General features: G+C 39.1%; 1 protein-coding gene across 2 annotated transcripts; it reads right to left on the bottom strand.

Moving 5' to 3' along the window:
- Positions 1-1,979: 1,979 nt before the first annotated feature.
- Positions 1,980-23,864, bottom strand: REST (RE1 silencing transcription factor). 2 transcript variants are annotated; one of them, XR_010024448.1, is made up of 6 exons: positions 23,649-23,730; positions 20,380-21,283; positions 14,053-14,136; positions 5,575-7,752; positions 5,067-5,130; positions 1,980-3,836 (listed from the first exon to the last, which is right to left on the bottom strand). XR_010024448.1 is itself a non-coding variant. In XM_063108111.1 (5 exons), the coding sequence occupies exons 2-4, from the start codon at positions 21,272-21,274 to the stop codon at positions 5,591-5,593; spliced, it is 3,141 nt and encodes a 1,046-aa protein (XP_062964181.1). In that variant the 5' UTR covers positions 21,275-21,283; positions 23,649-23,864; the 3' UTR covers positions 4,977-5,130; positions 5,575-5,590. The 2 variants fall into 2 exon arrangements, 1 of the variants encoding a protein (XP_062964181.1); XM_063108111.1 differs by lacking the exon at positions 1,980-3,836 and having other exon boundaries at positions 4,977-5,130; positions 23,649-23,864.
- Between the last annotated feature and the right edge of the window lie 1,833 nt (positions 23,865-25,697).

Below are 25,697 nucleotides of genomic sequence, written 5' to 3'. Positions count from 1 at the left end.
TGAATACTGGTAAATTTCCATTTGCAGATAATCCCCTTATAACATTCCATCAAGCTTTCACATTTTAAATTTTATGGTAGTTATGACTTTCTTTGATTTAGCTGCGTTTCAATATATTTGGTAATAAACAGGAACCCTTCAGTGTTAACAGACTGTGGTTAAGTTTCAGTCATGGAGCTGGAAAGGGCACCCCCAAACTCCGAATGGCTGAATGGGGTAAAGTGAATGACTGTCATGGATTGTAATCCATTAACCAATTAAGAATCTCAGTCTACACACATATAAAGTTAGAAAAGAAATGGGGAGGAGGGAAAGCTCTTCTTGACAGATCAGCTAGTATATAAGCTATAACAGTAACAATTGATTCAAGCAAGAATCAACACACACTAAAATCATTGGGTTTCTTGAGGAGTGAGATACTTAGCCTCAATGTATCTTTCCACAGAATGTTAATTATAAATGGGAAAATATAACATTGTAGTGGAGATCATCTGAGAAAACTGAGGCCACATGATTAAAGTTAACACAACCCATATCAGAATAAACTGGCATGATGTGCCTTCTGTTTTGGTTTTCAGTGACGGGCCAGTAAGGAGATCTAAACCTGTGACTTTGGCGTTACCAGCACCACACTCTTCCAAGTGAGCTAACTGGCCAGCCCCCATGACCTGCCTTCTGATGTAATGCACCAGAACTTAGTATTCATGTATAACTTGATTTGAAGGCTGAGGAAACAATTAGAAAAATCCAAATTAAGGGACTCTTTATTTATTTTTTTTTTAATTAATTTATTTTTTTTTTAATTTTATTTTGTCGATATACATTGTAGCTGATTATTGCTCCCCATCACCAAAACCTCCCTCCCTTCTCCCTCCCCCCCTCCGCCCCAACAATGTCCTTTCTGTTTGCTTGTTGTATCAACTTCAAATAATTGTGGTTGTTATATCTTCTTCCCCCCCCAAGGGACTCTTTAAACAGCTAGCATGCACCCTTCGAAGTGTCAATGTTGTGAAGAATAAAGGCTAAGGAATTGTTCCAAATTAAAGGAAACTTAAGAGATGTGACAACTAAACGCAATGGGTGATGGGGGTGGGAATTAACTATTAAGACATTGGTAAATTTGAATACAGACTGTACATTAAAATATTACACCAATCTTGTATGGCCTGAATTTGAGAAATATACTGTGGTTGTACAAGAGAATGCCCTATCCTTAGGAGATACAAACTGAAATACTTAGAAGGGGTGTGTTTGCAATTTAATTTCTAGTGGTTCAGCAAATAATACATTTACAATATATAGAAAGCAAATTTCAGTGGTGAATCCAACTGAGGGGTACACAAGAGTTCAGTATACCACTCTTGCAACTTTGTAAGTTTAAACCTTTCTCAAGGTTCTCAAAATAAAGTTTCTTAATAAAATCTCTCTCAAGACTTGCTATTTCCTGCTATTGGGATGACTCTCATTGCCTTGTTATGGCATCCAGAAAGAGCTCCATTAAATACAATAAAATCCTTAAAATAGTGCCCTGGCACTCAGTGAACAATATAACTCTAAAACTCTATAATGTAACTCTATTTTCTCTTTGAAACATCTTCTTCTAATTACGAATCAAAATCTACTAATCCCAGGCCCGCTGAAAAGGGATACAATAAGTAAATTAAAACTTTTAAGGAAACCTGTGGTTGGGAAGTAATTACCACATAAAACTTTCTATAAACTGTACCCAATTTCTCCCCCCCACCTCCATCTCCCAGAAAGCAGAGTATGCTTTGGACCCACTGGATTGTTACCCCAAAGACTGTCATGACCTTTCTACCTAAGCAGGGTCACCTGAAGGAAATAACCTCGAAAATTATTACTTCCAGCTACAGCAAAACAGATTACTTCCTTGATAGTTGACATACCAATAATAAACAAAGGCATTATGCTTTTTAAAACTTTATTTCAACATAACTATGCTTACAGAAATACACTCATATTGGTTAATAGATGCAATTTAAGTTTAACTTATCCTACACAATTTGGACCAAAAACTTGGTACACAGTTGAAGATTTTTTTAAAAAAGGTTTTGCAATCTTGTTTATTTTTATCTATTACAAATGTATAAAAGATCCTCCATCAAATGCTGCTAAAGAAGGCAGCAAGAACCTTGAGAAATTTACCTTTGGTTTGCCTCAGAAAAATAACATGTATTGCACTATAAAAGCTTATAAAATTGGTGCAACAAAACATTGTTGTAATGTTTCAATGCCAGTTTACAAAGTTCAATAACTAATGAATGTTGAAGGGGGTGGGAGAGAGCCTATATACACATGTGAAACTGTAAAAGCTATCTGATTTATTAATATTGCATGTAGATTGTAAATCTACACAAACCAAGATTCAGATAATTTCTTAAATCTGAATTAACACTATCAGCTCACTTTATCTGCTGAGGTCAACAAGGAAACAACACACTAGCTGTAAATTTTTCTGATTTATGCCAAAAAAAATTATATTTCTTCCCCAGCTTTTCAGTCCAGAAGTATACTACAGACAAGGTATTCCTTCCATTGTCAACATTCATGGGGTGATATGCAATGAGGTCTACTTGGGTTTTAATCGGAGCTCAGATGCAAAATAGTCCCCAAAGTTAATGACCACATGACTCTAGAAGTGACTCTAAAAAATAACATGGTCCTTCTTGGAAGACTAGAGCAAAACATCCAACCATCGATGTAAGAGGCCTTATTAAAAAAATGCAACCCCTTGTGAACTACACCTAAAAAAAAAAAAAGTAGAAAAAAAGTAGCCCCCATAATAAGCAGCTCTGAAAAAAAGAGAAAACATATAACTTAAAACCCATGGGAATACAAGTTCAAACAATAGTTAAAAGAGATTCGTTTTCATAAGACTATCTAGGATTAGGCTTATAATTACTCTAGTATTTCAAGTGTATCACTAGCCACTAAACATCAATTTACAAATAACATGTTCTCTTTTTTTCCTTTATCAAGAGAAAATTCTAGTTTCAATTCTATCCAATGGGGGGAAGAGGGGACTAGAAAATAAAAAGATTCAAACAGTTCCATGCAAATATCACATTTTTCAAATGGAAGAACTCCCAACTGGACCAGAAGTTCATATTACTAATATACTTTTCATTGAAACTTTTAATAAGTACAACAAATACATGGCATTAAGGTTCAGAACCTAATATAGGCCTGACAATCAAGTCCTTGTTTTCTGGAAAAAAGGCCTCAATTCCCAATCAATCTCCAGTAACAATGTTCTTACAGATCAATTTAATAAGGGGTTTTAATTTCCTTTGTATTTTTGTTTTCAGCATTCTAGTCTTAAAGACTAGTTAAATTCCCTAGAAGGCAATTTTTTCTTTTGCAGTATGAAAGAATCCACAAAAACCTCTTCCCCAAATTTATTCCCAATCTCCAATCTGTGCTTAAGATGGATCTTTTTCTATAACGTAAAAAACTTAGATAAAATGTACCCATGAACATTAATACTAGTTGTTAGAAGCATTTAACTAGCTTTATAATTTAAATTTTAAAACATAAATATTTGCAGCTTGATTTTCTGTTGACAATGATTGTCGGAGCCTAGAATTCAACATTTACAAATTCGCATTCATGCACACAAAACACACACCATTATCACACAACTTACTCTTCATGTCTTGCGAGCATCTTCTGCTTCTTTAAATCTTTGGCCTCCCAGTCAATTCCAAGTTCAAACAACTTTTAACTCAAACTTCACTCTCAGATTTTTAACAAGTTTTTTCACCCACATCAATGCTTTCCCTAATCTTTCATGTTGCACTGCCAAAATCTGAAACCTGCCTCAAAGAGACCAGATTTAAAAAAAAAAAAAAAAAAAAAAAAAATGAAATACAAAGTGGTTATTTCAAAATAGAGCATAGGAGGGCAGAATTTAAGATTTCCTATGGGGATCATACTTTATTTTTCTGCAATGAATAACTGCTACTAGTAAGAAAAATCCTGAGTTGGATTCTTTCATACTCTTTGGCAAATGGCCAAAGAATCTACAAAAAAGTTTTGGAGTATACGCCCTTTTTCATATAAAATGCCCCCATAGGAACACCAGGACAGCTGCAATTCATTTGAGGCCTCACCTGTAGAAAGAGGCTGTCACAGGGACAGCCAGGACACCCACGTGTTTGTGGAGATCCCTGAGAAAGTACGATTTTTAAAAATCTGGACTGTACTTGGTTTCACCAGCCTTTTTCATTGTATTCCAAAGAAGTTGCTGCTAATCTGTCAGCACTCATGCTACCTATCTTATCCTAGGTTTGCCGTACAACAGGCTATGGCTTCAGAATCTCCCAAGTGATATTCTGTGAAACTTGAATAATTTTGTCTCTTAATTCCAGGTTTACAGTTTCCAAATATCACTTACAGTTCTTTACTCAGTTGAATAGCCATATGGACACCAACCATCTATTAGAAAAGGTTTTCCTCAGAGATATGATGATTTAACACTCTACAATTAAGAAACAGCTGTACCAAAACACACAGAAAAAATAACTGACAATTGGTATTTGAGATAATAATTTGTTCAGTATTGAACTTAATTGTTTGCTCATTGCAAAATCAAAACTGAGAGCTGTGAATTTACTATATCCATTCAAAATAAATAACATATGAAATACAGATTCTGGCATACATATAAGATGTGAAAATCAAAATCAGTGGATTGAACCTGCATGTTTCATTTGCTCACAAACTTGCATACACTATTACTCTATTCTGCAAAAAAGACAATTGCAGCAAAGAAAAAGAAAACTGCCCCTTTTGCAAACTAGCCTAAAAGCATCCCTCCAAAGAGGCAAAATAAACATGCATATATGTATAAAGTGTTACTGTTCAACACAAATGCTATTTCTAGAAAAAAATTTAACTGCATAGGTTAAAAAAAAAAAAAAAAAGTGCAACATCTTAAGCCATTAAAGCACCAAAATAAAAAAACACACACACCAAAAATCACTGTTTTTATGACAATTAACATACACATAAGAAATATTGATCAAAACTCAGGAAGTAAATACCTGGACTGATACAATGTCCACTGTTGAAAGAATTTTTCTTCAATTTAAATGTCTTTTCTCATCTCTAAAAAAAAAAAAAAAACCTTAAAGTGCTAACTTTATATAAAGCAGGCAAATTCTTCAAGTAATTTGCTATTAAGTAAGCCAAATTTTATAGAGCTAAACAAGGAACTAAGAATAATCTAAAGCAAAACAGGAAGATAGACATGCAGAAAAAACTGACAAGTTGTAGCTGGACAATGCAAGAGAATGCTATTATACCATCTTGGCCTTCTCATTTCAATGAAACACATAAGCTAACAGATTTAAGTATCTGCTTGGTTTAGTACACTAACTCCCTTGGATTTGCTAAAATCTATACAACAATAGGTATACATAAAATCCTAAGGAAAAGAATGCTACTTAAAAAATCAATATTGGACACTCATTAAAGCAATCTTAAACAGTTGTCTACTACTATATAAATGAATATAAAATGTAATAGATCTTACAAACTAAGAACTGAAACCTTGTCCGAAGTTTAATTACTCCTGCCCTTTAGCTGCTTTTTCAAGGAAGTACACATTAACCAAATGGCGGTTGAGGTGTTTGCTGTAATCTTTTTCCTTTCTAAAAGAACGATCACAAAAGATACAAACAAAATCTCCGTCCACCACTTTGACTGCTAAGGCTTCCTTTGCATTTTTTCTATTAGTTTCTTGTGGAACTGGCCGAGCCCCATGCAATCCAGAATCATCACTACCCTCTGACATGTTGTCACTAAGGTCACTTCCATCATGACTGTGGATGCCTTCATCTTCATCAATTTCCTGAGACTCATTTTCTGCTATGCTAACAGGAGGTGACACAAGAACAGTTTTGGACCCTCCTTCCTCTTCTTCTATTGGTGGGGGAAGAAGCAATGGTGAAACTCGTTCTTTAACTGTTGAGTTTTTACTAGGGAGATTCTCTGTTGTGTTCTGATCAGTGTCCACTTCCATTTCACAAAGCACAGCGTCAGTCTGATGTTTACCATCTAAAGTTTCACTCTCTGCCATATTCAAGTTTTCTCCAAAGGATGAAACACGGGTAGATTCCTTGATACCAGCAGTAAGACCAGCTAGTCTCTTACCTGCCTCTTCTGCTTCTACTTTCTGAAAAAGGGCTTCTTTACTTCCTTCACTCTCTTGGTCTTTTGGCACCTCTTCTTTTAAGTCTTCCTTTGGTAGCAGTGGTGATGGTGGTAAGAGATCCTGTGAGTTTGCAATTTCCTTTAGAAGCTGGCTATCTTTAACAGGCACTAAACCAACTTCGATAAGGACCTGCTCTTTCTGTGCCATTTCACTCTGCATGTTGGATTTTTCCTTTTTATTATCTTTTCGGGAAGGAGACTTTCTGGGAATTGGCTCCATGTGAAGAGAAGGCTGTATGGGAGGAGGTGGCTCCTTGTGAGCATCCTCCATCTGAACAACCTCCGTCTGAACAGGCTCTTTCTGAACAACTTCCATCTGAGCAGGCTCCATCTGAGTAGGCGCCATCTGAGCAACCTCCATGGGAGGCAGCAGTTCCATCTGAGCAGGCTCCTTCTGAACAACCTCAATGGGAGCAGGCTCCATGGGAAGAGGAAGCTCCGTCTGAGCAGACTCCTTCTGAACAACCTCAATGGGAGCAGGCTCCATGGAAAGAGGAAGCTCCATCTGGGCAGCCCCCTTCTGAACAACCTCCATGGGAGCAAGTTCCATGGGAAGAGGCAGCTCCATTTGAGCAGGCCCTTTCTGATCAGCCTCCATGGGGACAGGCTCCACGGGAGGAGGCTCCACCTGAACAGGCTCCTTCTGAGCAGGTCCCTTCTGAGCAGGCCCCTTCTGAGCAGGCTCCTTCTGAGCTGGCCCCTTCTGAGCAGGCTTGCTGCTTTTTTTACTTGATTTATTTTTCAGAGTCTTCTTCTTTGTACTTTTTTTCATGCAGGTATTTTGCTTTTTATTCTCTTCCACTTTGCTGTCACCCTTTGGCAATTCCTGACTCTTTTTGGATTTGTTTTCTACCTTCTTTTTCTTTTTTGTCACAGGTTCCTCAACATTCACAGGATCATGTAAGGAATGGGCTTCAGCTTCCATCTTCCTTTTGCTTTTCTTGGTTTTACAGGATTTTTCTGAACTATTTCCCGTATATACATCCATCTCTTTAGTCTCTGTTGCTAATTTGCGAGTTCTGGTAGTCACTTGGATCGCTGAGACATTACTACAAGGCTTTTTCTCTTTTGAAACATTTTCTCTTTTCTCTGCTTTTACAGACTTCTCATTTTTCTTTCCAGCCACATCCTCCTTTATTTTTGTCTGCTCTGTTTCTGTTTTTTCATTGGTAATATTGTGATCAGGCAAGTCAGCCTCTCGCTTTTTGGTTTTCTTTAGTTTTACTTTTGAGACATCCATTGTTTTATTAGGACAAGTAGGATGCTTGGATTTGAAATGATACTGTAGATTACACTTCTTGGAAGCTGCATAGTCGCATACAGGGCAATTAAACTGCCGTGGGTTAACATGTAGCTCTACATGTTTTTTGAAATTACTTCTATCTGCTGTTTTGTAGTCACAGTGTGGGCAATTAAGAGGTTTAGGCCCATTGTGAACCTGTCTTGCATGGCGAGTTACTTCATGTTGATTAGAGGCCACATAACTGCACTGATCACATTTAAATGGCTTCTCACCTAAAGGTAAACAACAAGTGTTAGAAAAGACACAGATATAGACATAAATTTAAGATTTATTAAAATATACATATAATGAATTATATATGTAAAATAACCACAGACTATTGAAAAGACTGTATCATGCACCTTACATTTACCATATTTATTTGTATAACTTTTCTCTATCCCTTGACATTGACTCTCAAACCACAAGGAGGAATAATTTTCTCAGTCAACCATCATCTTCAAAAATGTTCAAGTTAGGGCTCTTAAGCACTGTCAAAGAACAGATATTCATCAAGAAGTACACAATTATTGGCAAAGTTCGGTTGGACTCTGGATGTTAATTTTGGGGAAAAGCCACTCAAAATTATCAATTCTAAAATTTGTTTATGTTTAGCTAAGTCAAATGTATAATGGAGTAGAATATAAAATCCTAACATTTGTAAGAGAAATCTTGAGAGAAATGCCTTCCATCCTGGGCTACCCTCCCAGACTCTAGATACAAAATTATTAAAACTCTGCTTTATTTAGCATGAGGGAGCAGAGGGAGCAAAAGACTTTCTTCTCTTTAAATGTAACACTTTCGTCCATCATGGCAAAAGCTGAGTAAAGTTTTACTCAGCAAAGTTGGTCGGTTTTTTTCCCTACCTTTTCCATAAAATGGGCAAAAAAAAACTAGGTAAATGAGAAGTGGCATACAAATAGATATGGTATATAAAATAAGCAAAGTGATAATCACAGATACATACAAAACCAGAACCATCCCCACCCCCAAATTAAAAGCATAAAAGTTAACACATTCTACCTGAATACATACCCATCTAGATCACACTCTAGTAAATATTACCAAATGGTATCCATACCCCACTGGTCCAATGGAATGCATAGTAGAAAAATGGAAATTGACATTTATGAAAATTAATCTCTCAAGTATACTTAAATTCATATCAAATCTTATTAAAATTTTTCACAGAGCAAAACTCAGACACTAAACAAAACCATGTAGATGTTAAGCTTTACATGATTAGAAAATGTCTGGTGATAAAATATCCAATCCCCAAAACAAAAACTTATCCCGGTATATCAGATTGGGTATGTAGCTAATTGGACCACTCTTTTCCATGTTTGTCCAACAATATATTCATAAATAGAGAGGTTTCTTTTCTTTTCTTTTTTTTTTTCAAAAGATGACTGGTAAGGGGATCTTAACCCTTAACTTGTTGTCAGCACCACACTCAGCCAGTGAGCAAACCAGCCACCCTTATATAGGATCCAAACCTGTGGCCTTGGTGTTATCAGCAACACACTCTCTTGAGTGAGCCACGGGCCGGCCCTTAAATAGGGAGGTTTCTGTAACATGCTACATTATTCTATATTTGGCCCTATACTGTCCTCTCCAATGAATAATTTAAATGGAGACATTTGTTTTAACAAATACAGACACATACAGACATGGAATGGAGCATTGGCTAACAACTTTATGAGGGAGATAAAATACGGGCTCTGCAACTTGCTCACTCTGAGACCTCAAGCAAGGTATTAAAACCTCTCACTGGCTGTTTAGCTCAGCTGGTTAGAGCACAGCCTTATAACTGAAGTCAGGGGCTCAGACCCCCGTATCGGCCAGCTAAAATTTTTTTTTAAAAAAACCTTCCTAGGGCTCAATTTCCTCATCTATGAAATACTCCAGGTGGTGTGATCTATAAATAATCTAATCCTTGTAAAGTACTTTGCAGGTATCTGAGAGAACACACTCAATATGCATTACCTGTAATTGCTCACTTTTATTATGGATAAATAAAAGATTTAAGTATTTATCCTGTCCTTCCTATATAAATTCTACCTCTGATGAATTTATCTCTTTATGAAAATATTTATGCAAATAAAAGTATTATAATTAAGAGCTGGCTGGTTAGCTCAGTTGGTTAGAGTATGATGCTGATAACACCAAGGGCCAGGATTCAATCCCTGTACCAGCCAGCGCCCCCCCCAAAATAATAATCGTTAAAATATCACCATTTTATAACTCCTAATAAATGAGGGAATCCACACAGCAAGCATCAATCAAGGTACAAGCATCCAAGGTACATATCCAAGGTACCTTTAAGAAATGGACAGGGAAGGGGAGGATATTAAGAATTTTCTGTTTAAAACTTGGCTCCCCATACCAGCCAGCTGCCCTCCCCCCAAAAAAACTAAGTAATTGAGCTGTATACTTAAGACATGTGCATTTTCATGTTTGTAAATTCTACCTCAATAGAAATACTGTTTAAAAACTTATTCTAAGAAAAAAAAACTTAATCTAGAATTCATAAAAGACTCTCCCAGCTATTAAAATAGTCCCTCAATAATAGCAAATCGTTGATGAAAGAAAAACTTATTGTTAAATAAAATATTTTTCCATCTTAAAAACGTATAGCTTTTTGGCCACTGTGAGGCTGGGGAGATCCCAGCCCACGCAAGTGCACTGGATCTCACTGTCCTCCTCAGCGCTTCTTGGACCACTGCCCCCGCCCTCTCCCCCAAAAAAACCCCTCAATAAAATCACTGCTTGCCCCCCCCAAAAAGTATAATACACGGAGGTGGAACTTGGCAAGTTGTCAGTTCCCTTTAACAGAAACATTCATGGCCGATACAATGTAAAAACATGCACAATGAATTCCCACATTATCAGGATGGAGAGTAATAGCCAGTGTGATGTATACAAAAAAATACCACATTGGCCAATAAAAAACTGGATGATAGCATCTCCAATGAAGATCATAAAGGGAGAACTAAGGATAATGCCAGCCTCTCTAGGACTACCCAAGAGAGAACACCCTAATACCATTAGGTAGAAATACCAATAAAATGGAGAAGACCACCAGGTTAGGTTAATGTGTCTGTATTTTTACGAGTACACAATTTTCTATTTTACCAAGCCAATAATCTGATTCCTCCCTAATTTTGCCTGAGAAGACCCACCCTGCGGAGAGAAGTGCTCCAAATAAATGACTGATGTAGTTTTGCCCAGTCTGTCACTTTGTCTAAAATGTATTAACTCAACATAGCCTGGTCTCTTCCAGAAAGAAGACAGACTGAGCACACACTTCTCTTCCCTAAAATACATTCAACATGAACAACAGGGCCGGCTGGCCGGTTAGCTCAGCTGGTTACAGTGTAGCCTTATTAACACCAAAGTCATGGGTCCGGATCCTCACACGGGCCAGCCGCAAAAAAAAAAAAAAAAAAGAATAAGGAATCAAAATGCCCAAGGTGACCTGTAAAGTTCAGATGCAGACCATAAAAACACCCAAGGTAGTCAGTCACTCCATGCAACCCAGTCTGAAAGACTACCCAATTTGACCTAACTTAGCCTCACTTTATTGCAAGTGTTATCAGCAACTTCTATTAAAAGTACTAATACATAAGATATGCTGAAAATAATTCAGTACTCATATACAAAACACACTAACCATTTTCATCTCCTGTTTGTGACTCACAAACTGTTAGCATCCAATAAAAAACAATGGCTCTACTCTCCAAACAGTGTAGTTACAATTTCATTGTGCTATAGCTTCTGTATTTGAGCCACTTTCTGAACCATAATGTTATCTGATATAATAACATTGTTGCTATAAGTGGGAGGTGGAAGAGTCTGAAGTCAAATCCTAGCTCTCCTAATTTTGAGAAATGACTATTAACCTTTAAGTACTTATGCCGCCTGAGCCTGTCCTAAACTATAAACTGGGATTCAGTATCTTCGCAGTACTAAGATCAGAGATAGTAACAAATTCCAATTTTTCAGTACCCAGCATGCATACAATAAATAGTAGCTACTACTACTTATTCAGATACTTTTAAAATACTTGATATAACGTAACAGCAACTACCAAAAAACATCTTTAAAATATAGTGAGCAAAATTCAAGACAACATTTAGTGAACCCAAATAAAATTATTCAAGGCAAAGATTATCAACTGGTGTAAAACACCATAGATACACATTTACACTGTGACAAAACAAAGTATTACCAATTCAATAAAAGGATACAAGTGTGTCATCACTCTAATTCACTGACCCATCATCATTAATAATGGGTCAACCAGATGTGACTTCAAATGAGAAAAAGCACGAGGTAGATATCAAGCATTTAGATTTAATTTCCAGTTTATAACTAATACAAGGGACAGAAGAAAAGCTAAATGACATAAATGACACCACAAGAACAAAAAGTAGACACATCCAGAAGGGGGGACATTCTATAGGAAAAATGGCCATATTTCTTCAATGCCTTGGCTTCTCCATCTTATACAACACAGGACAGTTATTAAGACTAAAATGAGTTAGCTCATGTCAAGCTCTTTAAATGTTTTATTAAAGTGCTAGAGTACAGCTATCAACAGAACATGATTACTACACTTGAAAAAGACTGAGATTATATCCAAGTTACCCCTAGAGAATGAAACCAGGAAGCATCCAAAAGTAATAAAACCAGCTTTCTGGTTAAGCTACAACTCAGTAACTTAGGAGATTTAGAAGGAGCACTCAAAGTACATTAACTTGACAAACATGTAGGATCAAGAAAGGCTAGCAAGCATACTATCATACACCTTCACAGCTGCCCAAATAAATTAAGTCTAAAATATAATCAAGCCTCACTCTTATTACCAACTTAAGGCAGCAATGTCCAATAGAAATATAATGCAAATCACAATCACATATGTAATTTTAAATTTTCTAATAGTCACACTACAAAGGTTAAAAAAAGTTAAAATTAATTTTTACTTGTTTAACCCAATATATCTAATAATTTCAACCCGTAATCAATATAAAAAAGATGCTTTATATTCTTTCCTTCATACTGTTTAAATATAGTATGCATTTTATAAATTTCAAGTCAAACAACATTGTTAACTATAGGAAAAAAAAATCTCAATTCAAACTACCCACGTTTCAAAAACTCAATAGCTACATGTGGCTAATGGCTACCCAAATAGACTGCACAGATCTGAGGTAATAATTAACTTAAGGAAAATGTGTCTACATAGACTTTTGGTTTTGGGGCCATTTTGGGGGGTTTTTTGTTGATTTTTGCATAGACTTTTATAAACATCAAGATTTTAGCATACTTTCCCTACAGGGATATACATTCTAAATCTGGAAGGACAGTATACTGATCAGAAGGGATAGCTCACCTAGGGTCAGTCACAGCCAAAAAGAAATAATTACCCATTAAAACCACCAGTGCTAACATTTCCTTTTTAACATAGCCACTTTGGTTCAGGCACTGGAACAGATGAATCTCTCCCACTTGTTATAGTCCTACACTTTATTATAGGTTAATAAATTGGTATCCTGTATATAATATACACAATGGAATACTACTCGGCCATAAAAAAGAATGAAATTCTGCCATTTGCAGCAACATGAATGAGCTTGGAGAAAACTATGGTAAGTGAAATAAGCCAAGCACGGAAAGAGAAATACCGCATGTTCTCACTCATAAGTGGGAGCAAGGAAAGAAAGACCACAACAAAACAATGAACTTTCAGAAATTAGAGAACAGACGTATAGTTCCTAGAGCTGGCAAAGGGCGAGGGGAGTTAGGGAGTAATTGGGTAAGGGACACAAAGAATAATTATGATTTGTAATGATGAACATGCTAATAATATTGATTTGATCATCACATACTGTACACAAATACTGATAGTCAACTTTGCACCCCATAAATCTGTATAATCAATTAATTTCCAATTCAAAAAATAAATTTAAAAAAATTAAATATTAAAACTGGAAAAAATAAATAAATAAAATTCTGGATTATCCACCATTCTCTTTTTTAAGTTTAGCTTTTGCAAATCAGTCCTCAAAAAGTCCTATCAATTCTCAAATAAGAAAAAACCAAAATTTCAGGACTTGAGAAGCTAAGAAGGAATCCCTGAAATGAAGCAGCCACACAACTATGAAACTAAGTGTCATACTGTTGGGGGGAATGTGAGATGGCAGGGGTTGTTCAGAAAGGATGAACCAGGCTTGGTCTAACTTTTATTGGAGTCATGTAACTCTTTCAAGATTTGATGAAAAGTAACAACACTCCTCCCAGAAAAAGAACACATACAAATTTACTTTCAGCTTCAGGAGTTCAACCTATGGATTCCATGTCAAGTATCCTCATTTAAATACAGCTTCACATTAATGGAATCCTGATTTTTAAATTCTCATTTCCAAATTATATTAAAAATAAATCATAAATACTCAGTTCCAGGTGTAAAAGAACTTTCTTGTAATGGTTGTTTACTGAAAATGGTAGTAAAGTCCCCATTTCTTACCAACCTGAGTGAGTACGCATATGTCTAGTTAGATGAGTCTTCTGAGAACTTGAGTAAGGACAAAGTTCACATTTATATGGGCGTTCTCCTGCAAAATTGTAATAAATAATATTTAAATGTAACAAAATAAGCCAAATACAATTCTCAGTAACAATTTAACAATATTCAGTATCAAGCACTTTTTAACAAGGATTTTTTTCTTCCTATTCCTGGCAAAAGTCAACTTATCATGTATTAGAAATGTAAATTATTTACTTCTGAATTTACATAACTTTGATGGTGACAAAAAAAAATAATGGCTTTCTGATTCCTCACTGACCTTTTTAACTTTCAGTGATGCCACATGTTATTACACTAAGTATTAAAAATGAGAAACTCTGCTCAATGTCCTGTGAAAAAAGAAATGAGAAACTATATCTTAATAAGGTTTCAAGGTTTTGTTTTGTTTTGTTTTGTTTTCTTAATTACACTTTAAAAAATCTACCACAATTTTCTGATGCTACTGCTTGGGTTAATTTTTTCTGATCCTTGTAAATTTTTTTTAATCCTACTATTTGAAGTTGTTAGCTTAAACAACATTTGAGTGGGGCTGTTGTTGCATTAAGCTAAAAATTCAAGTGGTAGATATAAAATTTATAAAACAGTTCATCAGTGTTAAATTATAAAGCCATACGGACTGGAAGCAACTGAACATGAGAGGCCAGTGATTCAGCACTGAAGAATTTAATTTGGATCCCCTTACTGGCTAGCTGCAAAAAAAAAAGTAATAATAAAAATAATAATGAGGAGTTTAAAAGGATGGACGTGCATATTCTCTTTGGATATGGGCTGTCAACCACAAAACAGGTTAAAAAGAAAAGCTGGAAAATTTGTTTTCATATACTCTTTGGCCACGAGATAATAAATAATATTACTTAAGTACCCAGTTTTCTCATTAAAGTAACAGTACCTTTATTTCCTATAATTGTGAGAATTTAAATAAGATAATACATGCAGAGCATTTAACACTGTGACTGGCATACAGCAACCCTTCAATAAATGTAAGCTATTAATTTTGTCTCTAACAAGACACAACAACAAAAGTGTCTAATAACATGGGGCAAGGAAAAGATGACATGAAAAGAAGAAAGTCAAAAATAATAAAAGAAGGCAGGCCCATGGCTCACTCAGGAAGAGTGCAGTGCTGATGACACCAAGGCCATGGGTCCGGATTCTTAAAAAAAAAAAAAGAAGAAAAGAAGAAAGTGGTAAAAAAAAAGAGTAGTAATGAGTGGGAAAGGTGTTCCTAGTAAATACTCCACTGTAATTAGCTGATAGCTACAGATTAGCTGTAAAAAGCTGGTAGCAACAGAATGCCTATTTTGTGACCCGGAAAAATTAAGATAGTTAAAAAATGTCGGTGTACTTCTGTAAAGAAGTTATACAAATGCCAACAAGCACATGAAAAGATGCTCACCATTAGCCATGAGGGAAATGTAAATCAAAATCACAATGGGATGAAGACTTCATACCCACTGGGAGAGCTGTAATCAGAAAGATAGATGAGGGCTGGGCCTGTGGCTCACTCAGGGTGGTGCTGGTAACACCAAGGCCGCGGTTCGGTTCGGTTCGGATCCCTATATAGGGATGGCCTGTTAGCTCACTTGGGAGAGAGCGTGGTGCTGACAACACCAAGTCAAGGGTTACAATCCCTTACCAGTCATCTTTTAAAGAAAAAAAAGAAAGACAGATGTAACAGAATTGGTGAGGGAGAGGATGTGGAGAAAATGGAACTCTCATACTGCTGGTGGGACTGTAAAATGGCACAGCCAATTTGGAAAACAGTTTGGCAGTTATCCAAAAAGTTAAAAACATCAATAAAAATAAATAGTTACCATACAATTCCACTCCTAAGTATATATCCAAGAGAAACAAATACATGTCCACACAAAAACTTATACATGAATGTTTATAAGGCCTGTGGCTCACTTGGGAGAGTGTGGTGCTGACAACACCAAGTCAAGGGTTAAGATCCCCATACGGGTCACCTTTAAAATAAAAAAGGATGTTTATAGCAGCTTTATTCGCAATAGCACAAAGGTGGAAATGGCCCGAACATCCATCAACTGGTGCATGGATAAAGAAAATGTTATGTATCCACACAAGAGAACATTATTTGGCAATAAAAGGAAAACAAGTACTGTACATGACAACATGGATGAACTTTGAAAAGATTATCCTAAGTGAAAGTAAGCAGGCATAGAGGACCACATATTATATAATTCAATTTATATGAAATTTCCAGAACAGGCCAATCCACAATAAATTGTAGGAATATAAACTGTATATCAAGTTATAAAAAATGTTAATGGAAGAAAAATTAAATACCATTATAGACTAACATGAAGGTTCAATTAAGGATAATTTACTCTTAAATTCCTTACAGCAGAATAGATTGATTTATCTGTATGATTCCAAAAAACAGGCATAACTACTCTTTTAGAAAGGTTAGTTAGGCACTCACTTTTCAATTACAAACATAGGCAAAAAGGTTATCTTTCAAAGTAGAATTTGTGAGCTGGTTAAATATCAAAACCACAAAATTAAAAGTCTTCTGATTAAAGAGGCCAATTGGAACCAATGTAATCCCTGGTTCCCCTCTCCTACCACCACCATGATGATTATGTGGCAGTCGGTACATTGCTTCAAATCTTAAGTTTTCCTTTCTGTAAACATGGACTATTATCACAAAAGCTGTCTTCCTCAATGGATTATTCTGTAGATCAGCACAGTATAGAAAACAGCACCTGACACTGGGCATTCAATAAGGAACAGAATAAACCCATTAAGTGAATCTGAAAACTAGGCTATCTAATGGTACAAGTAAGTGATGCCTGCTGTCATTTCTAATCTCTACTCTTAGGCACTAGATGAATCTATCTTCCATAAATATAAAGTTCTGATCTGTGCATTTAACACCAGAGATACTCTCAGAATTTACATAAAAAAATTTTATCCTTCAATTTATACATCATCATTTTTTTAAAAATCACAATGAACGTAATACCAGGGGGAAAAAAATCTTTAAAAAGCATTAAGACAGGGCCGGCCCTTGGCTCACTCAGGAGAGTGTGGTGCTGATAACACCAAGTCAAGGGTTAAGATCCCCTTACCGGTCATCTTTAAAAAAATAATAAATAAATAAATAAATAAAAGCATTAAGGCAAAATAAATTTAACACTAAAATGTGAAATAAGATATTTACAACTAATGCTAGCTATGTAATCATAACCTTATTAAAAATTATCCAGCATCTCACTGTAGGTTAAAAAAAAAAATTGGACATCTAGAATAATTAAATAAGAAACTATTCTAAAAAATAAAAAAGGGCTTAAAAAGGGGGGGGGGCGGCCGTTGGCTCACTTGGAAGAGTGTGTTGCTGATAACACCAAGTCAAGTTAAGATCCCCTTACTGGTCATCTTTAAAAAAAAAAAATGGCTGACCAGTTAACTCTGTTGTTTAGAGTGTGATGGCTGATAACATCAAAGTCCAGGGTTCTACCCCACCAGCCAGCCAAAAATCAATAAATAAAAATGGCAAGAAAGTAGAGTTCCTTAAAAAAAAAAATAGAAATACACACTAACAGTGAAGTCTCCCCTATTCTATTTTCAATTTTTTTCCTTCTACAAATGTTCTTAAATCAACAAATTTACATTTATTGTTGAAAACATTTTTAGCTTTTTGGGAAAATTGTTAAACCGTTCAGTAACTCAGTAGTTCTAAGGTTATCAAAATACAATTGACCAAAAAACCCAAAATTTAATAAGATAAAGACACTGAGGTGCTGCTAATATTCTTTATGTTGACCAGTATTAAAAATTCATCAAGGTATACACAGAAAAGTTATGCACTTTACCATGTGTCACAGCGACTACCTGAATGCGCTATATTACTGGCAATTCTAAATTAGGTCCTAAAGTTTTAGAAAAACTGTTAAATGAATATGCAGTACTTACGGTTGAAATATACAGACAGTCCCAAACTAATGATGGCTGGACTTAAAATTTTTCGACTTTACGATGGTGCAAAAGCAATACACATTCAGTAGAAATCCTACTTCAAGTACCGTATCTGACCATTCTGTTTTTCACTTTCAGTATAGTGTTCAAATAAATTATGAGATATTCAACACCTTATTATAAAATAGGCTTGTGTTAGATGATTTTGCCCAACTGTAAGCTAATGTAAGTGTTCTGAATATGTTTAAGGCAGGCTAGACTAAGCTGTTACGGTCAGTAGGTTAAGTATATTAAAAGCATTTTTGACTTACACTGGATTTATCAGGGTTATCAGGACATAATCATACTAAGTTGAGGAGCATGTGTACATGGTATCTGGGATTTCTTTGAATATAAGTGAGGTTGGTCTAGTTTGCATGTTCAACATGCCTACACTGTAGTGTGATCAATGGGGTAGGATTCCCAGGTAATTTTTGTTTCCTATGCTAGTATTTTTGTAATGTTAGTACTTTTGAAATCAAATGGTTTCAAAGCATGGAGACAATCACAAGTTAAACAAATTCCAAAGGAACCACAATTTCTTTTACTCAACTAGATTTTAAAGCTTCCAACACAGGAGCCATCTGTTGGGGCTTAGAAATCATGCGGCTGAGGTCTTTCTTGAAATGGAAGTCTGCAAGTTTTATTCAAGTCTACCACGTAAGCAAAGCAATATCAGTTCCCCTTCCCACAGCATCCACTTTACCTGTGGTTTTAAGTCCTGCAGTGTCAAATGCAATCTGATGCAAACAGCATCCCCTAGCCCCTTTTCACTTGTGATCAGTACAGTGACTGATGAGTACAGTTCTAGATTACTGCCTATTCATTTTGTTCAGACCAGTCATCAGGCATCAAATGTACCAATTCTTTCCAAGAAAATGTGTAAAATTAACTACCAATAGTTACAAACATTTCTTTGAAAGATGAGACAAATATTTGAAAGCCAATTTAAAAGTGAGTATAAAGGGGTGTTGGGGTGAAATGGGAAGCAACTGCTATGTTTCATTTTGGAGTGACAACAATGTCCTAAAATTGATTATGATTACTGTTGTGCAATTCTGTGAATACAATGAATTGTACAGTTTAAGTGCATAAATTGTATGACAGTGAAGAATATATTAAGCTGTTTTTTGTTTGTTTGTTTGTTTTAAGATGACCGGTAAGGGGATCTTAACCCTTAACCTGGTGTTGTCAGCATCATGTTCTCCCAAGTGTGCTAACCAGCCATCCCTATATGGGATCCAAACCCGTGGCCTTGGCGTTATCAGAACCAGACTCTCCCCCAAGAGCCGGCCCTAAGCTGTTATTTTTAAAAAGTTAACTGAGGGGCAGCCAGTGGCTCACTTGGGAGAATGTGGTGCTGATAACACCAAGGCCACAGGTTCGGATCCCTATATAGGGATGGCCGGTGCTAACAATACCAAGTCAAGGGTTAAGATCCCCTTACTGGTAGTCTCTTTTTAAAAAAAATAAAAAATAAAAAGTTAATTAAAACACGCCAAATGTGACAAAATATTTATAACTGTTGAGTGTGTACGGGATGTTATCTTCTTTACTCCTGAGATGTTTGAAAGTTTCTACTTTTTGATAAGAGTTGCACTGTGGACTAGACAATTTCTTTCTTACCTATATGCAATCAAACATGCTAACATAACTGTCTGAAAAACAATTCCATTTTCCACATGTGTTTGCTTTCTTAGGAAAATGGTTTCAATTGGTGGTAATTCCACCAATCTTTTAAAAACTCACTTCTCACATTTCTATGTTTTGAGGACAAAGACAAGTTGTTCCATTTAGGAACTCAATGCCACTAACCAAATGTTTTAAAGTTTGAGGTTTTTGTTAAATGGAGTTATGCAAGGTTAATCACTAGGTTTTCCTTTTTGTCTAAGCCCTCAATTCCTTTCAAAAACTATACCGTATCTTAGAGGTGTTCACTGCACCTAAATACATCTACAAACTTAAAAACAGTCTAATTTAACAAAATGGTCCAAACCAAGTTTTTAAAATATCCACTTTAGGAAGAGCATTGGTAAGATTTCTCTTGGCTATTCTTCCAAATAACACTCAGCGCTTTACATATGTTACACACACTTCACTTAATCCTCCAATCCTATACATTGTTACCCCGGAAGAAAACAGAGCACGAAGAGGTTAAATAACTTGTCCAAAGTCACAAAGATTGCAAATAACAGAACCTGGATTTGAACCCTAAGTATCTTTTCTCAAGCACATAACTAACCCCTCAATCAGAAGTGAGAGTTGAACTTAGGGACTAGACAGCTTCTCTTACCTGTATGAGTTCGAACATGCTGAACATAATTGTTTTTTCTGTCTGAAAAATAGTTGCATTTTCCACATGTGTATACTTTCCTTGGAAAATGGTTTCTCAAGTGTTTCCTCCAGTGATACTCGCTTACTGTTGTATATGTGCAAATGATGCACTTGTAGACTCGCTCATTATCCCCAGCTCTGGTGTGGTGTTTCAGGTGTGCAGTATAGTGATCATATCGATTGGTATTGTAGCCACAGCGATCACAACGAATGGGGCCCTTGGAGAAATCTCCCTCTTCTGCAGTGGAAGAGCCAGATTCCCTGGCCTTTGCTTGCTTCTCTGCACTTTCTTCCACAAAAAATTTCTTGGCACTGTGAACTCTGATGTGATGCACAAACTGTTCTTCAGATTCAGCTTCGTATTGGCACGGCTTACAGCGAAAGGGTTTTGTCTTTAAGGTCTTGCCTTTGTCCTCTGCTCCAGGTGTTTCGGGAGGAAGATCTTTATTTAAGCTGTAAATTTCTGGGGTAGCTGATGCCTCAAATACAGGCTGTGGTTCTACAACACTAAGTTCCAAACTTCTCAGTTCCACGTTTTCCAGGCCAGTAGGTTCACCTTTTATTTCAGGAGACTCCTCAAGTCCTTCTCCATCACTATCTGAAAAATTGTTATCTCCAACAGGCATCAATTCTGCCATCTGTCTTTCTTCACCAACGAGGTAATCACAGCAGCTGCCATTTACTTCTCCAGTTAAGGCCACGTTTGCCAGCATGATAAGCTGAGGTGCAGCCAGTTCAGCTTTGGAGAGGTCATGCAAGTCATACATGTCGTTGGGCAAGGCCATGCCAATGTTGCTACTGCCAGTGAACAGCCCTCCTCCTCCAGAAGACTGTCCCATTACCTGGGTGGCCATAACTGTATTCTGAATTAAAAAGAAAAAAAAGAACAGGAGAACACGATTTTAAACACAACTTTCACTTGCCTAAAACAAAAGCATTACTGTAATTCTTCAAAATTTTTTTTCAATGTCCAATATAAGCTTTAACACTAAATGAGCTTCATTTACTAAAAGCAAACCTTTAAAATATTTTTGTTAATTCCCAATTCTCTACAGCAGTCACCAAAAAAACTTCTACAACCCCTAGAAAAAAATCCTACCAACTGTTTGACATAACTCATTCATCAACTAGGTCTACTAATGGCATGCCATCCCTCAAGCACTTTCAATTTTTACAGTGAAAAAAAAAAAAGCAACCTTCATTTTGAATGTTAATTAAAATTATTTTAAGAATCCAATACATGAGTAGTAAAATTTTTGTCCTCCCGAATCCTCTCCTTCAACAGTTCAACGGTCTGAGAATCGGAAAAGCCAAGAAACTCACAAGCCATTCTGTGCATCTATTAAGTACACAAACACGTCTGGAAACTAGAAGCCTGTAATAACTGGTCAACTTAGTTGAATTTCATATGAACTCAATTAACTCCAAAAGAATAAACTACTGTGAAAAAGTACCACTTAGTATCCCCTAATTTTTCCATGACTGCGAAGGTTTAAAAGGAAAGAAAATTATGGACCCTTTTCCTGTGAAAAAGGAAGTTTGGTTCATTCGAAACTTCACAAATGAAAATGTTTCCAAATCCTCTAATAAAATAATCGTACAGTTCAACTCCACAATCAGCAATTTTCTTGTATTGTGCTTGACTTGGCCTACTTGCCTAGTGGAAGCCATTACAAGATCACCTTCTGGAAAACAAGTTGGGCTTTTTAAACGGTCTTAACCATGTAACTTTGCAGTCTAAAAGGTGCTATTCTCAAACTAGTGTTCTCTTGCAAATTAGAAAAAGCAAAATACGTGACAAGTACTACAAACATTGTTAACCCGAAAATAGAAAAAGTAATCCGTTTCACCCAAGTGTATAAACAAACCGGTTTAGTTGTATGTACCAACAAAAGTTGGAATCAAATGCCATCACAGAAGAGAGAGGGCGAAAGCTGTGCTAGGGCTTAACAACCTAAACTCCTCGGTAATTCACCCCAACATCGACTTTTCTAATCCCCCCCAAACCCTAACTATCACCCCCTAAAGGGATTTTAACATTTGTCAGGAAGACCGTCCAAGCACAGCTCGAAAGCCCAACGTGTTGCACGAATTCCTATGTGCTGCTGCCACCAGCGCCTGCCTCGGCGGCGGCATTCCTAACTGAAATAGGCATTCGGCCATTTTCTCAAAATACCAAACACAAAGCAGCTCTTTGCAAACTCGGGCGCTCTCGCTTCCTCTCGGCCCGCTCACTGCACACACTACACACCAACTCGAGAGAGTTGCCCCAACACTCGCCCTGCAGCTTTCCCTGTGCTCCCTAACACGAAAACAGAGGAGACGGGCAAACTCGGGGCGCCGTTTAGCCCGACCGAGTCTTTCCCGAGTCTGGGCAGCCCCTGCCCGGTCCGCCGGGCCGAAGTCTGGGAAGAGGACGGAAAGTTACCGCGCAGCCGGAGTCCGGGATCCTCCGACCACCCCCGAGCTCGCCCTCGCGGAGGGCCGGGGAGGCTCCGCGGGCGCCCTCCCGAGGCGCCGGGCCCCGAGCGTCGGAGGGGCCCCCACGCGGGCCGGCCGCCGCCCCCGCGCCCCGGAAGTTTGCGAACTTCACTCCCCCACGGCGCCCGGCGGGACGCCTGCCCCGGCCCCACTAGCGAAGGCGGCGAGGCGGCCGGACGCGCGGGGTAGCGGCGCCCGGGCGGCCGGAGCCCAGAAATCGCTGTCCAGCCCCGCTGGCGGAACCGCCCGGACCCCGGGGTTGACTCAACCCGCCCGGCCGCGCTCAACGGCGCCTTCCGGCAAAAGGGAGAGGCCGGAGGGAGGGGGCCAGGAGGGCCGCGGCCGGCGTGGGGCTGCGGCGGGACCTGGGGGCAGGAGGACGAGCAGGAAGTTTCAGGACTAGGGCCCCGAGCAGCTCCGCTCCTTGGCCTCAGAGGACAGAACTTGCAGGGGCGCCCGGGCCCGCGCAGAGGCAGCGGCCCGGACTCAACTGGGGAGGGGGTCCCGGCGACGCGCCACTCCCCAAGAACGCCCCCGGCCCAGCCTCCGGGCCGCGGCGATGTAACCCGATCCTGCTCAGCCGCCCGCCGCCGCCGGAGCCACAGTATCTGCAAATCAGCCCTGGACAGCGCCTCGCTCCGCGTCCTTCCGCGCCCTCCCCCTCCCTCCGCCGCAGCCACCGCCGCCGCCGTCGCCGAGCCACCCTCCCCCACCCCGACCGAGCCCTCAGCCCCGCGCCGCGCTTACCGGCCTTCCTCGGCGAGCAGGGGCGGGCGACCCAACGTCGCCGCTCCTTCTCTGACTACTTTTCTTTGTTGCTGGAGTTTCGGGGGAGGGGAAGAGGAAGGTGGAAAAGTTGGGCACTGAGGCCGTCGAGGCCCGCCAAGGCCCAAGAGTGGGGCTGCAGAGGGTGCTCAGTCCGTCGGCCCTCGCCCTGCCGTCCCCGCCGCCGCCGCCGCCGCCGGGGTCTGGGGCCCGGGGCCTCGGCGGCGCCTGCTCTGCTGCTGCGCCGCCAGCTCGCGGGAGCCGCACATTCCAGCACAGGACGTTGCGCCGCGCACCCGGCCCGCGCCGCCGCCGCCGCCGCCCGCGGGACACGCCCCCTCCGCCGCCCGCGCGCGTGGCCGCTAGGCGCGCCCCGCCCCTCGGCCAAGGGGGTGCTCTGGGCTCCGGCGGGGCTGAGGGCGCACCTGGGGGGGCCTCGCTTAATCCGCCCGGCCCCTCACTCTTGCCCTTAGGTCAGAAAAGAGGCGGGCCCGGCTCCCTTTTCTCCATTTCTTTTATAAACAAACAACAAAAGTTACCCCCAGCCCAGGCGTGCATGCATGAGAATAGAGCTGTTAAAAGAAAAATCTGAAGGCTTTGACCGTTCTCTTTAGAACTATTGTCACTGGGCTCTCAAGTCTAAAGCGCTCAGAAACTCCCCTCAGCGTCTCATCAAGTCTCCACCCATTGCTACCCTTAACTAACTAAGCTTCTACAATAAAAATGCCTTCCAAATTTTAAACTACAAGCGGAGGAAATGTGAGTTGTGAACAGAAAATGTTGCGGGAAGGCGGTTAAGGGCTCAGAAAAGTTAGTGAGAATGAGCACTGGGGGACAAGTCCATAGATGTGGCAGGTAGCAGATCATTGCTGAGCCTGGAAAGCACGATTTCAGTGGGGGAATGACTATCAGATTGCAGAGGGTAAAGAGGGTGTTGACGTGGAGGCTGCTTGGGACCACGACGTGTCAGAGGGTAACCTGGCTTCCACGTCTATAAAGCGGGGTGTAATGCCTGACACATAGTAATACGCCATAAAAAACAGAGAGAAAGGGTAATTTCATGCACCCCTTCCCTTCCGTTCTCACCTGACATGCCTTTTTAGTCTGCCTTTCCTGTCTCCCTAACATGGGTCTTTTGCCAGCCTGTCCTCAGAAACTTAATGGCTCCCCATGGATTACAATTTAAAGCTTAAACCTTAGTGTGGCATTCAAGGCCCTGCCTAACCTGACCTAGATAAATCCGACTATCCCGAGTATCATATTATAATAGTATTGTTAACAACCGGCAGGTTAGTTCAGTTGGTTGGAGTGCGGTGTTGTACCACCAAGGTCGAGGGTTTGGATCCTCGCATGGCCAGCCTCCAAAAACACAAACAGGGGGCAGGCCCGTGGCTCACTGGGGAGAGTGTGGTGCACATAACACCAAGGCCACGGATTCAGATCCCATATAGGGATGGCCGTTTAGCTAAATGGGTGACCGTGGTGCTGACAATACCAAGTCAAGGGTTAAGATCCCCTTACCCGTCATCTTAACACAAAAAAAAGAAAAAAGAAAAAAAAAAATGCAAACAGAAATTATAATAGAGAAGGCAGCAAGTGCTATGGGGATTCGGGATAGGGAGATGGATCCCAACTAAGAGGGTCTAGAAACTTCTCACAATGGGTCATTACTCGGTCTGGCCTTGGAGAATGAGGAGAATTTCAACAGGTGGTAAGTGCAGAAGAGAACATCCTACACAGTGAAAAGAGCAAGCTGAAAACTCCAAAGCAGCTAGTAAGACTTCCTAACTTCCCCTCAGACTCCCCCAGTACTTTCAAGTTCCTTCTCTAGTTTCTCTTAGGACAGTTCTCCCATACTCCTCACTTTACAGTTACACCTCTAGAGGATTTGTGTTTCCCTGTACCTGGACAATATATTACTAATTAACATAGCATGAGGTGCAAGATGGAATAAAGGCCCTAAGGTGCTTAACCACCAAAGGTTTCAGTGACTTAATTTCAAATGCAAGCTCTCCCATGAATCAAACTTGA

Source organism: Cynocephalus volans, chromosome 9, assembly GCF_027409185.1.
Source record: "Cynocephalus volans isolate mCynVol1 chromosome 9, mCynVol1.pri, whole genome shotgun sequence".
Lineage (NCBI taxonomy): Eukaryota > Metazoa > Chordata > Mammalia > Dermoptera > Cynocephalidae > Cynocephalus > Cynocephalus volans.
This window is presented reverse-complemented; position numbering and strand designations above follow the sequence as displayed.